This window comes from Pinus tabuliformis, chromosome 5_1, assembly GCF_031772625.1.
Source record: "Pinus tabuliformis cultivar Carrire ecotype Pingquan chromosome 5_1, CPIR1, whole genome shotgun sequence".
Classification (NCBI taxonomy): domain Eukaryota; kingdom Viridiplantae; phylum Streptophyta; class Pinopsida; order Pinales; family Pinaceae; genus Pinus; species Pinus tabuliformis.
The window spans coordinates 336,706,361-336,720,818 of record NC_142305.1 but is presented as its reverse complement, the minus strand read 5'-3'; the positions used below and the strand labels follow the sequence as shown (position 1 = coordinate 336,720,818).

Here is a 14,458-nt window from a genome sequence, read left to right as displayed (position 1 = left end):
TATCAAGCCGAAAGAAGATGGCTACCAGAACCAATTTCAGATTACGCCATTGTAAAAGTCATAAGAATCTCTGCCAACTACCATAAGCGATTAAAATTAAGCTATCGAGGCTCCCAATTATGCAATTGAGGAGAAATATGGTACTAATACAAAATATCGCCACCCCAAGTTGGGAGTACAGCTCTATACGCGATGCATACATCAATTCTATGCTACAGCAACAATCAGAATCGGGGGCTAATTTGCGTATCCTATTCAACATTATGAATACTAGCCTCCTGAAGTACTCTCGGAGTAATAACCACTTAAAAGCGGGTGATATTGTCGGATCACCTCCGCTTCTTCGCTTCAGCGTTACTCTTACACAAGTTAGCCTTGATACATATTAGAATGGCTTAAAATTGCAGTCCTTCGAACGTCTGGCCAAATTGCCAATTTGCAGGAGCAATATTATAGGAAGTGGCTAGTGGTGACCTGGAAGCAGGGTTAGAATTTGGATTCTTCTTTACCCGTCATACAATTTTTTTTTGAGGTTTTAGGTCTTTATGTTGCCCTTCAAGAAACATTATGTTTAAAATTTTACCCTTCAAGGGTGATGTTTTGATAATAAATTAACCCTTCACTAATAAAGGTTTCATTAAACACACATATCTATCATAATAAAAAATAAAATTGACCATAACACAGAAACAACTTATTGAATTCTCAATTTTGTTTGGAAATTGTATGGAACACTCACAATAAAATCTCCATAATTCTGAAATCAAGTGTCCCTTACTCATACATGCCACAAAATTTGTATATATGAGATATTACTAAGGATATCTTATGGGACGTATAAGGTGACAAACAAAGTAAAACTATAAGATGGACTATCCTCTGTATCCTCCCCACGATCATAATCACATGGAATCAATGTGGGTGTCCACCATAGAGAGTTTGTAGTGAGTAAAGTGCAATTTATTAAAGTGTTTTAATATTTCATAAGTGGCAGTAGATGTTGTTCTTCATGAGCCATATCTTTCACAACTTTTAAGTGATATGTTGAGAGTCTCGATATATGGTGTAGATTGTAGTCGGAGTGACACTTCAACTATTCCACAGATGACATTGTGACATATGGTAACTTTCATAAGTGAGTGGTGAGTCAGTGACACTATGTCAGGCCTCTGGCCCAAATAATCCAATAAAGGTGGATGACCAATACACTTAGGGAGAGAAAGTGGCAACAAGAAAGATGGTGGTCAAAATTTATTATGACAAGGAAGAGGTTTTTTTTTCTTTCAGCTAAGTAGATTCGATATGCACTAACAGACTCATGGATTGGTTGTTTGTCTCATTCAAGTGGAAATTTTAATGTTGTTTTCATAAGAGATATATGTGTATTCATTGGTTTTCAAGGAAACTATTTGGACATGGATTCTAATCCAACTTCTCCTGATCAAATGAACGAATTGTGAGTTATTGAATGACATTCCTTCTAAGGAGTATGAAATAGATATGTTTTCTACCCCTTGTCCCTTCTAGGTGATGCCTATGAGAATTCAATCATGCTAGATTGAGAATTTGATGAGATCTCATCATGAACAAGACATTTCAAACCAAGCCAAATTTGTTGTTTTGTGAGCAGATATATATATATGAATGCCATTATTTGATATAGAGTCTCTGTAGACTAGATGCTTATTGATCACTTAGTTTTGTAGATATATATTTAAGGAAACTAGGTAATAACCTTTGTTGAATGGTCTCATATCCATTTTCCATGGTTGTTTTTCCTTAGGCTATAGGTGCTTTTGTGGAAGTTGTAAGTATCTTAATTCCTACTTTAATACAAATATGTTTTTCTTTCTATGTGTGTGCATATCAGAATTCACTCGGGAGCTCTCTTCAGTTGGCATGGTCCACTCACATGCACCATCAACAAGAAAATAAATCAATCAAAGGTGATAAGGGGCCTAAATAGATTTACCCATGGAAAATTGAAAGCTTGCAATATTAATGTCACAAAAAGAAAATAGAGAAAGACTAAGAATGTGAAGCCTAGGAAAAAAAATATGCAAAATTGTTATCTGTAAGTCTATAGTTTCTATTTGTAATAATTCCTAAAACATAAAAGAGCCAAAGAAAGGTAGTTTCTAGATGGTTTTATCAAAAATGGTCTCCAAGGCAAGATATCTACATTATTTTCATGTTTACAATTGAGTTCTTCAACAACGATTCTACATTTATTAATTTTAATAAGTTAATAAATAGTTTCGAGTAATGTTTTAGATTCATTTCATTTTGATGGTCAAATTGTACAATTAACAAATTAGATTTTGGTTTATTTGAATGCTTAAGCCACTTAAAGTATTACAAGTATGTGTTTAAGTAACACCCGTGGCTGGTGATAGATAGAGTAAAACATAAACGACAATAATAGTTAAATATATACACATTTCTTACAAATTTTATAAAAGAATTGTGTTTATAAATTGGAATTGTTGACAATTTCCTTTTATAGTTCTAAAGTATGTCTTAAAATTACTTTTGTTTGGCTAAGAGTTTGATTTCATGGAATGTAAGGAAATAGATTAATAACCCAAATTTATACATTAAAAAAAACTTAATTTAAACCATACAAAACTACAACTTCTTTAAAACATACCATACTTAATACCAATCCAAAAAAAAAATTAATAATTGTTTATATATATATAAAACACTTTTCAAAATTTAAATTTTATATAATAAACGTTTTTTTAAATTTAAATTTTCTATATTCACTGTAAACAAAACAAAATAATAATAAATATATCTATTAATTAAAAAACCAAAACTAATATTTTTATAAAATTAATATAAAAAAAAACCCTTTTTCCAATATTAAATTAATAAAAAATTAATTCTTTTAATAAATATTAAGTAAAATACATTACAAAAGGAGTGTTGTTTAAATTACATAAAATGTAAACGAATTGATTTAAATAGAAATTTATCACAGTGGTGTTTACTCTTCAAAATGTTGGAAGAGTTTATTTATCATAAAAACTGAGCTTCAATTTCAAATGTTAGATTATCACCTTGACTGAAGATCAAAAGCAAATCCTACTCAAAGTATAGAAACAATCATATCTTTATTTTTTCTTCAGCGTCGAGACTTATAATCTATTCGAAGATCGGGAAGTTGCCATGGGCTTATGCCAAAACGCACAGAGTTGTCTTCCATACTAAGAGTCCTCTGGCTATACGCATTATACAACTCCACAAATTTTATGGTTATAACCGCAAGACTAGAATAACTAGGAGTTCCTATACTTATATTTATGAAGATAAAATTACAATGCAAGTCACATCGGATAAGGAAAGCTTTAGTGTCTTAGTAGCACTTGGTTTGAATTCCAAGATTTTGAAATCTGCAGACCAAGATTCGAAATTAAAGTCTACTGGTCCATAAGATCATTATGGACTTATTAGAGTGTCTGTTCCAGGTTGAAGTGGAAAAATGTCAGTTCGTTAAATAAAATATTATAACGTTTTCAGAAAGAACCTGGACATCAAAAATAAGTTCTGCAGCCTTACAAGCACGTCATGCTGGACGTTCATTTAAAAAACTTCAACGTATTTTACGGGCAAAATGACCTCTGACGGGCAAAATGCCCGTCAAATTCCAACTCTGCCTGGAAGGACAGACTCTGCCCATTTAAATAGGAGTTGCTCTGCCAATTCTGTCCCCAGTTTCGGGACATTGCTTTCCAACTAGTGTTGGAGCCTTTGATGGAAACGGCCTCCACATCCCCTGCACCTCCTACATTGGTAATGAGCACCAAATTGAAGTAGGAGTGCCCATTGATCGTGAATCGAACTCCTCCCTTCCTCACGCATGGCACCCTGCACGCATATATATTAACCTTGCAGCTAAGGATTTCATCCTAATTAAAGTCCAGTTGGAAATAAAACTTCAGGTTGAAGAATAGGATTATAGTGTTATCAGACTAATTAGGGTAGCAATTAATCACCTTCTGAATATGATTGGAATAATGCCACTTCTGTATATGGCGATCTGTTGAAAAGCAGGTTGAGCCGTGTCGAAGTGTTGGAGAGGTGGATTGCACCATCCTCCATTGTCGTTAGGAAGAGCATTGTTAGGGGGGGCAGAGGTGTTGGAATGGTAATTCCAACTGCAGGCGGACAGGGACAGCGATGGCAGCCGACTCAGTCAGCACGCTGCATCCAAAAACCACCGAACGAAACCATAAAACCATCCAGATGATATCGGCATATCGGCAAGTCGGCATATCGGCGGGTTGGAGCATCGGAGGCAGGCAGTGGCAACAATATGAAACATCGCCGATGAGCGATCGCCGATATCGCATCAGCACATCGCTATCGGCAATGTCATAGGGTCGGGGTCTTTGACATGAGTAAAGTTGCGATGCGATGAAGTGCGGACCCGATGGCTTCCCAAAATCAAATTGTATAATGTTTGTCTTTTCGTTGACCGCCGTGGAGGAAACGCTGAGGCCTTTAATGCATTTACGAAGGTTGGTGGAGGCCCGTCTTAAATGATTATGGGCACATACGTTTTATATTTTTTTATGTGTACGTAGTTTAGGTGGGCCTTTAATATTAGTATGGGCCACGTTTTTTATGTATGTTTTGTATTAAGTTTTTACATATATGAGCCATGTGAAAACGTGCTTGTTGTAGTAGTGTTGACTATTGTAAAAGAAACGACGGAGCAGTAAACAAAATGTGCTCTGTATTGTTTTTGTTACACATGGGAGATATGTAAAGTGCAGCAGCGAAAGAGTATAGAGCGAGCCAAATGAAAAGAGCTCGTGGGTTGAAATTTTTTGTGTGGAGCATTGTAAAACGAAGGTGCAGTAAAAGTGAAAAAACCATGTGTGGTTTTGCACAGCAGTGCATGAAGAAAAGAAAAGGTGGGAGCACATCTGTAAATGTGTTTTTCTATTAACTAGAAGTGAAGAAAAGTAAAACACCGCAAGCAGGAGAGGCATATAATTTTCTTGGGTAAGCATGTGTAAATTTTGTTTTTTTACAGCAGCATGTAAAAGAAGGTTTTTTACACCAGTAAATGTAAAAGGGGTTTTACTGCAGTAAACCCAGCACATAATTTCTCAGGTGAAAACAAGTTTTTGATGAATTAAGTTTTTTTTGAAAATCCCTCTGAGTGAAAGAGGATGAAGTTTGTATCAGGCTTTGTATTTTAATCAATAGAAATATTTTTATGGCTGTGTAATACTCTGTTATGAGTAGATTTGTTTTTAAAAGCTTCCCCGTGCACAAAGGTCCTAAAACAGTGGAAACAGAGCATTGGCTCTGTGGTGTTAGAATGTCTGGTTTTTGGTATTTCCCATTCAAAAAATACCCAACAGTGGTATCAGAGCTAGTCCAGGCTCTTTGATGGTGACAGAGTTGGTTCAGGCTCTTTGAAGTGTCAAGGAAGCTGAAGGAAAGACTCTTGTTGCAGCAGTAGTAAAGCTTCTCCAGCAGTGTAAAGTCTCAGGCAAAAGAACCCAGGTATTCCTCAAAGTTTTTTTTCTGTGTTGCTATTGAAAAAACAGTGAGTCATTTTAAAAACACAGTCAAGGATTTAGAAACATAGTTAAGAATGGCAAGGTCAAAGAAGAAAGTGTCCAAATCTCCTAAGGTTGTGTCTCCCGCTTCTATTAAAATAGAAGACGATCTATTTGAAAGCATTCTAGTTGAGGCTTCAAAGTTTAATGGAAATTTTGATATGTGGGAAATAAAAATGAGGGCTATCTTACAGTCTCAAGGGATTGAGATTTGGGAATCAGTGATTGATGATAGCAAGAAGGATAGAGAATCCAAGGAGTATAATGCACAAGCAGCAAAACTAATCTTGGATGGACTACCTGATTCTATAAAGAGGACTCTAGGAAAATATACATCAGCAAAGGATATATGGGACAAACTGCATGACCTTCATGCAAAGGGAGCACTGGCCATGACAATGAGTCAAGAAGAAAATTCTGAACCCATCATAGAAGCTAAGGATGAGAAGCTTGACCTCATCAAGCTTCAAGTAAAAGAAAGGGATGAAGAGCTCGCCAAGCTTAAGAAGGAGCTTGATCAATGCAAGAGGAAACATCATGAAGAAGTCATATCCATGACAAATCAGCTGAATGAAGCAAAGAAGCAGGAAGATGTCTTGACAAGTCAACTTGAACAAAGGCACAAGAGAGTGAACAAGCTTGTAGAAGAGATTGGGCAGTACAAGGAAGAGGTCTCCTCCCTTAAGTCTGAACTACAAGAAGCCAGAAGCAGCACAAGGAGCTGAGAAAAAAAAAAAAAGGGCAGTCAAGCAGAAATCTCCAAAATGAAATAGATATTATCTCCTTCAAAATAGTAGCAGCTGAAGCTACTCGTAGCAAGGAAGAAACTGAGGGACAACTAGCAAAGAAAAATAATGTATGTGAAAAGTTGAAGAAGAGATTGTCCTCCTCAGGAAGAAGATTGAAGGATGAACAAGATCATGAAGAGCTCTCAAGCTTTGGATGACATGCTCAGCTATCACAGATCTCCATCTGATAAATCAGACTTGGGTATGTAGCGGAACCTTCAACAAGGATGAGGATGCTTTAAGCAAAGGAGATGTGAAGAAGCCAGAAAGAGATGGTGATGCTCCTATTCCTCAAAAGGCAAGGAGAAAAATGAAGGCAGCAATAGAAGAAATCTTGCTCCAAGTAGAAAATCAGCTCCAAGAAGAAATGTAGCTGATGTCAAGAAGGCAAGAGGCAATGGTGATCATCAAAGGATCTCAAGGCAGCAAGGCTTCAGAAGTACATCAAGGAAACCTCCATCTCCCAGGTACCAAAGTTCATTTTATTGTTATTGTTATGCTTGCTCAAACTTTGGTCATATGGCAAAAGATTGTAGAACATTTCATAGAGATAGATGTTATGGTGTCAGACAACCTCCAAGAAACAATTTTAGAAGAAATCATGAAATGTTATTCATGAACAATGTTGAATGTTTCAAGTGTCATAACATTGGGCATATGGCACGAGATTGTAACTTGACATCGGCTCTTACACAAGCTAGACCCATGCAAAAGAAGAAAGTTACACAAGTATGGAGAAGGAAGGAAAGGCAATCTGAAAACCCCTTGAACTCCCCAGTGGATCTAAATTTGTTTTGAGAAGAGTCTGCTAAAAGAAGACAAGCACACATTAAAGGGGAGCTTGTAATTTTTTGTTTGCTGAATTATATTAACAGTCATTTGTTGATGGAGGATGTATTGCAGCGCAGCAGTTGCAAATGAAATCTTTGTTAATCCCTCTAAAAAGTAATATGCAGCAGTGATGAAATCAGCAATGTTTTTGCTTTGTGTTTATGCAATATGCACAAAAATGCATAAAGAAGAAAAGATGGCAGCGCTGAAATGTAAAGAGCAGCAGAGAGATAAGAGAAAAATGCAAAGCATGGAAACCCTCACAACAGTGGGAAGACAAAATACAAAACAGCAGTTTGGAAATTTTTTTTTGGAGCACATGGATTAGAATGAACAGCAGTTTTGAATTTTTGCATGGCAATGGAAGGTAGTTTCCTTCTATGTAATGTGAGAGAACATACTCACAGCAGAGTGAGTACAATACACAGCAGTAAAAAAAATGTAATGTTTTTCTTCATATGCAATGCAGCATGCAAAGAAATGCCTAAAGAAAAACAGGGGTAGCGTATATTTTTAATGCACATGGGATGAATGAGAATGTGTGTGGCAGCAGAAAGCCAAAGGAATTGCACAGTAGTGTATTGTGTAAAAAAAATGAAGACTAAGATTGTGTGAAGCAAGGGTGCATGAGAAAAGGCAGCAGCCTGTGTTATTTTTTTGTGGAGAATGAAGTGCCAAGAGTATGGGCACACAGCAGTATGATGAAACAAAAAGGCAGCGACAGTGCAAATTGCAGAGGCAACGCAGCAGCAAATAAAAACCCAGGGATGACAGTCTATGGTTATGGGTATGGACAGCAGTGAATATGAAAAAAATGCAGCAGCAGGAAGTTATGGACAGCAGCATGATGGCAAGAAGGAGAAGCACACAGCGATGCAAACAAGAAAGATGCAACAACATTAAAGTTTTGTTGAAGGAATGAGATGTAATGGACAGCAGCACATGCAAAAGAAATTTTCCTTACAGCAGTAAAGGTAAATGTAATGAATTTGTTGTTCATTGAATTGAAATGCAATATATGCAACAGCAGTGAGTGTAAGAAATGTTTACACACAGCAGTGTAAATTTGTAAGGTGGGACAGAGTAATTGTTCCAGAAAAGACAGAGTATTTTGTCTTTGAAGAATGCACAACAATGCAGAGTTTGCAAAGAAATGTAAGTGAAGTGCAGCAACACAACAGCAAGTGTAGACACAGCAGTGTGGAGGTAGACGCAGTAAAGAAGATGGCACAACAGTGCAGCAGAGAATATGCATCAGCATAAGAGAACATTGTAATGAGTTTGCACACACAACAGTGCAACGATTGTTTGTTTTGGAACTGCATGTAAAGCAGTGTCTGTTTGTAATCCCTCTATTAAAGAGGAAGGTGCTTTTCAGCACAGTGTCGTGTGAATCCCTCTATCAAGAGGATGATGCTTTTCAGCGTAGTCACAGGTGAATCCCTCTGTCAAGAGGAAGGTGCTCTTCAGCACATTGTTATGGTGAATCCCTCTGTCATGAGGAAGGTGCTCTTAAGCACAGTTTCAGTTAATCCCTCTATTAAGAGGAAGACAACATTGTTTGTTTATGAACTGCATCAGAAGCAGTTAGTGAATCCCTCCATGTGAGGAAGTGCTTGGGTAAGATTGAATGCCCAGCAGTTGAAATTAAAGGGGAGTGTTGGAATGGTAATTCCAACTGCAGGCGGACAGGGACAGCGATGGCAGCCGACTCAGTCAGCACGCTGCATCCAAAAACCACCGAACGAAACCATAAAACCGTCCAGATGATATCGACATATCGGCAAGTCGGCATATCGGTGGGTTGGAGCATCGGAGGCAGGCAGTGGCAGCAATATGAAACATCGCCGATGAGCGATCGCCGATATCGCATCAGCACATCGCTATCGGCAATGTCATAGGGTCGGGGTCTTTGACATGAGTAAAGTTGCGATGCGATGAAGCGCGGACCCGATGGCTTCCCAAAATCAAATTGTATAATGTTTGTCTTTTCGTTGACCGCCGTGGAGGAAACACTGAGGCCTTTAATGCATTTACGAAGGTTGGTGGAGGCCCGTCTTAAATGATTATGGGCACATACTTTTTATATTTTTTTTATGTGTACGTAGTTTAGGTGGGCCTTTAATATTAGTATGGGCCACGTTTTTTATGTATGTTTTGTATTAAGTTTTTACATATATGAGCCATGTGAAAACGTGCTTGTTGTAGTAGTGTTGACTATTGTAAAAGAAACGACGGAGCAGTAAACAAAATGTGCTCTGTATTGTTTTTGTTACACATGGGAGATATGTAAAGTGCAGCAGCGAAAGAGTATAGAGCGAGCCAAATGAAAAGAGCTCGTGGGTTGAAATTTTTTGTGTGGAGCATTGTAAAACGAAGGTGCAGTAAAAGCGAAAAACCATGTGTGGTTTTGCACAGCAGTGCATGAAGAAAAGAAAAGGTGGGAGCACATCTGTAAATGTGTTTTTCTATTAACTAGAAGTGAAGAAAAGTAAAACACCGCAAGCAGGAGAGGCATATAATTTTCTTGGGTAAGCATGTGTAAATTTTGTTTTTTTACAGCAGCATGTAAAAGAAGGTTTTTACACCAGTAAATGTAAAAGGGGTTTTACTGCAGTAAACCCAGCACAGTAATTTCTCAGGTGAAAACAGAGTTTTTGCTGAATGTAAGTTTTTTTTGAAAATCCCTCTGAGTGAAAGAGGATGAAGTTTGTATCAGGCTTTGTATTTTAATCAATAGAAATATTTTTATGGCTGTGTAATACTCTGTTATGAGTAGATTTGTTTTTAAGAGCTTCCCCGTGCACAAAGGTCCTGGAACAGTGGAAACAGAGCATTGGCTCTGTGGTGTTAGAATGTCTGGTTTTTGGTATTTCCCATTCAAAAATACCCAACAAGAGGTTAGTCGCAGTAACTGTCACAGTGCTTGGTAGACACCACTGAGGGTCGTAGTGGTGGTTGCATTTCATTTTGTAGCAGGCTCCATAGGCAGCTCCATTGTTGAGAAGCGCCGTGCTCGGAGCTGCAGCATTTGTTCCATCGCGTTGGCTATATAGGTTGCCGTATCCGCACGCACCGCCATTCCTTTTTTATTGGTCAAGAAATTAGTTGCATCTAATTCAATTCTAATGGATTAAAATTCATAAACAAACATCAGACTAAAGCCATTCCTACCATTTCTTTTCAATTTAGGGACCCGTCAACATAGTTAAGGTCGATATAGTGTGGGCTACGAGTGTAACTTGTCGATGGTCTAGCGTTGGGTAAATTATGTTCACCGAGTACAAAATGGCTGCTTGACCAAACTATCCCTGTTACATGACAAAACTGTGCCCGCAAATATTCTAGTTTTAAAGGAAAATAAATGATTAGAGGTATAATCGAACATTTTGACGATCGTTACTGAAATGTATATTGTTTCAAACGTCATTTCAGCGTGTGATAAAGCAGGGGTGATAAAGAGCCCATCTAAGTCGAAATATAAAGCGAGAGTACTAAGCGGAAGAATGTTTTTTGATGAGGACATAAAGTAACTATATGATGTGAAATTTGCTCCAACATAGATAGATAAATGAATTGGTGCTCGTGAGAGGACGAATTTTGCAACGATCAAAATTTTGAATAAATGTAGAGCAGGGGATGAAAAACCTAACTAAAATATCCGATTGTTAATGGATGTATAGTATTAACGAGCAACAAACATAGGTAGCAGCGAGTAGTGGTATGTTTTAGGAGTACTAGGATAATGGTGGACTGTGAGCGGATGTATTAATTAATGCCATCGTAATGGCTGTATAGAATAGACGAGCAATGAACATATGGGAGCAGCAGGTATAGTTGTCTGTTGGAGGAGGATTAGGATTATGGAGGATTGTGGGGATGTATCAATAAAATTATTAATTTAATAATTGTGATGAAATTTATGTTTATTTAATAGTTGTGATGAAGTTTGTGTTTAATTTTTATGTGTATTAATGTAACCATTGTAGTAAAGATGTGTTTTGTTTTTATGTGTATTACTGTTATAGTAGTTCATAAAAGTATGATTCAATTTTGAAAAAGTGTTAGTTTAGGTCATTGCACAGTGTTAGCGGTTATGTAAAAATAAATTACTTATTATGCGAAAATTTATTAATTAAATAATAAAATAATAATATAAGCAAGGCTGACCTAGTCAATTAACTAGTCATTATAATAAGTGATTATAATAATATTAAGTAAAAGTTTGTTTTTTGTTGGTAGAAATATAATATATTTACCAAATTAAATAACTCAAATTTTATAAATTCATATAATAATGTCATTAATAGTTTGAAAATAATTAATTTTAGAATTTTATATAATAATATGTTACTAAAGAACTAACATATTTGCTAAGTTAAATAACTAAAATCTGATAAACTATTATAAGTTTATATGATAGTAGTTTGAGAATAGTTAATTATAGAAAATCATATAATAATATAATACTAATATTATGAATCTATATAAAAATTTAAATGAAATTAATAATCAATAATATAATTATTTATTTATATGAAAAAAAAAATTATTATTATTTTTTTAGATAACTATATATTAACAAACATTCAAAAAGGACTATAAGGGGGAAAGTCATTAAATAAAACGAGGAAGATAACAAAAGCTAAGAAAAATAAGGGGGAGGAGAGGGAGGCAGAGTTAAGAGGCGAGAGCTGGAATCCAGCTTTTACTTAGCTTCCAGCCATCATCCCTATTCAGGTTATTGGTATGCCTCTCAATCTCAATCGCTTCCCTGAGTTTCTTGTGGTGGAAATGACCAATTTTAGCAATAAATTTAGACTCTTCAATGCAGACATGGTGCTTAGATTTCTCAGCATGTTTTACAAGGGCTGACATGTGGGAGCAATTGTGTCTGAGGACAACTGAATGTTCACTGATCCTCTGCTTAATATATCTCCAAGTTTCTCCAATGTAGGGGATACCACATGAGCAAGGAACAAGGTAGACCCCTTTTGAGCTCATTGGGTCAATAGGGTCCTTGACTGACCTAAGAGAATTTTTAATGGTATTGAGAGGCTTGAAGGACGAAGAAACATTAGTTTTCCTAAGAATATGGGCAATCCTATTAGTGGTCTCTTGGATATATGGGAGATGAACCTTAGAGATAGGATCAGAGAGGGCATATTTAACCTTCGGTTCCTTGCTAGCTCTGTGAAAAGCCTTGAGGCTATGGGATCGGTTGTACCCGTTATTTTAAAAAACCTCAAGAGCATGAGATTTCTCCTGATCAAGATGCTCATCATTGGAGATTCTTAGGGCACGGGTAATGAGAGTGCTGAGAACCCCAAATTTCTGAGCAGGGAAGTGCTGAGAATCGGCATGGAGGTACTGTTCCGTGTGAGTCTTCTTTCGAAAAACTTGGTAACAGATGGACCCATCGTCCTTCCTAGAAAGCAGGATGTCAAGAAAGGGAAGGCGACCATTCTCATCCACTTCCATGGTGAACGTGATGGAGTCTGATTAGGAATTAAGGTGCTTAAGAAACAAATCTAGTTTCTCTTGACCATGAGGCCAGACGATACAAGTGTCATCAACGAACCTCTTCCATTTTTTAGGATGGTATTTGGCCAAAGCAAGGGTCCTCGTTTCAAAATATTCCATGAACAAGCTTGTGACAATAGGGGAGAGGAGGGAGCCCATCGCAACACCACAATTTTGTTCATAGAATTCACCCTGAAAGCTAAAAAAAGTGGAGGTAAGGCAAAGGCCAACTAATTTGGTCGTGTCTTTATCGGTAATACGAGACCTTTGTTGAGAAGACTAAAGACAGAGGGATAGAAATTCTTGCTTGATAGATTAATAACATTCTTGAAACCCCTATTATTATTATCATCATCATCATCATCATAGCTGGTGTTGTTATAACTATTATTATTGTAATTATTATTACATCTATTATTATTATAGTCATAAATATTATTATTATAGTTATTACTACGATAAGAGTTATTAATATCCTTATTGTGATTAAAGTAATTAGTATTATTACTATCAAATCTAAAAAGTAAATTGTTATTATGAACGAGGTTCTTAGAAATATTCTTGTTTTTACCGGAGATATTAGAGTAGATATTGTGTTTATTTATGTTATGTCTATTAAAATGAAAGGGCCGAGAGGAAGACAACATGATTAAGGAAGAGACGGTGGAGGAGCAATCTGCTAAGTTTGAATTTGTGGAGGACGAGAGAGGTAGATCGATAGCCAGTGCCAGGGGCGAGCTGGAGGGAGGGGGGAAGGAGGATTCCGTGGTGGAAGAAGTCACTGAATAGCATGTATCTACGCAGAGAGGGGGAGGGATGTTGCCAAGAGCGGACCTGAACCTCTCAACATAGTCAGAGGACTGGACAGTGATTGAGGAAGGTGGAGGTATGAGCGAAGACGAGGGGTTAGCATCAAGGGAGGGAACGGAATGGGAGAGGTTAGACCGAGGGGACAACGAACTCAATAGGTTCATCAACAATGCTGCAGAGGGTGGTATCGTCGATGGAGATGAGAGAGAAATGTCAACAACTAGTAGAGAGGACCGAGCAGGTGCCGAAACCGAGTCCATGAATGGATCCCTGGGAGATCTGGAAGGAGATATGTCAACAACCATCATAGAGGACCTAGCGGGTGCTGAAACCAAGTCCAAAAATGAATCTGCAGGAGATCTGGAGGATGGGTCAGTGGTAGGAAGCAACTTGACAACTTGTGAAGAGGACTCAGCAAGTGCACCAGAAACATAAACCTGAAGAGGGGAAGTAGAAGGAGACCGTCCAACAATTTTGAGAGAACACCCTGGGGGAGGGGGAAGATGCAGAATCGGGTTTTGAAGAAATTTACGTGAAAACCCAATTCCTCAATGCAGAGACTTGTTCATTGTTTACTGCACTAGCAGATTGAAGCGGATCTGAGCTAAAGACGAAATCGAAGGAGCGTTTCCCATAATTCAATAGCCTTTAGAATTTAATGAAACGATTTTTCTTGGACGATTCTTCCAATCGGAGGGCCTTCGCTGCCAAAATACTGTCAATCACATTCCATAGTGTCACTGAGATCTGGTTTTCTAGATCCTAATGGAGCCAGAGAATTCTTGCTCCCGCACGTCAGCCTTTACAGAACATGTTGAGAAATCTAAGTACCATGTCTGCATTGAAGAGTCTAAAGTCATTACTAAAATTGGTCATTTCCACCACAGGAAACTCAGGGAAGCGACTGAGATTGAGAGGCATACC

At 37.3% G+C, this 14,458-nt stretch overlaps 1 protein-coding gene across 1 annotated transcript; it reads right to left on the bottom strand.

Moving 5' to 3' along the window:
• Positions 1-395: 395 nt before the first annotated feature.
• On the bottom strand, positions 396-10,275 carry LOC149164773 (expansin-A2-like). The gene is made up of 4 exons (XM_089430980.1): positions 10,097-10,275; positions 4,002-4,163; positions 3,632-3,873; positions 396-463 (listed from the first exon to the last, which is right to left on the bottom strand). The coding sequence occupies exons 1-4, from the start codon at positions 10,168-10,170 to the stop codon at positions 396-398; spliced, it is 546 nt and encodes a 181-aa protein (XP_089287106.1). The 5' UTR covers positions 10,171-10,275.
• Between the last annotated feature and the right edge of the window lie 4,183 nt (positions 10,276-14,458).

Excerpts from the sequence above, each read along its gene's own strand:
- LOC149164773 (XM_089430980.1), bottom strand. The coding sequence starts at position 10,170 with ATGAAATGCAACCACCACTACGACCCTCAGTGGTGTCTACCAAGCACT. Across the intron at positions 3,874-4,001 it reads ATTCCAATCATATTCAGAAG|GGTGCCATGCGTGAGGAAGG; the intron begins GTGATTAATTGC and ends ATATGCGTGCAG. Across the intron at positions 464-3,631 it reads ATTTGACGGGCATTTTGCCC|CCACTTCCTATAATATTGCT; the intron begins GTCAGAGGTCAT and ends GGTCACCACTAG.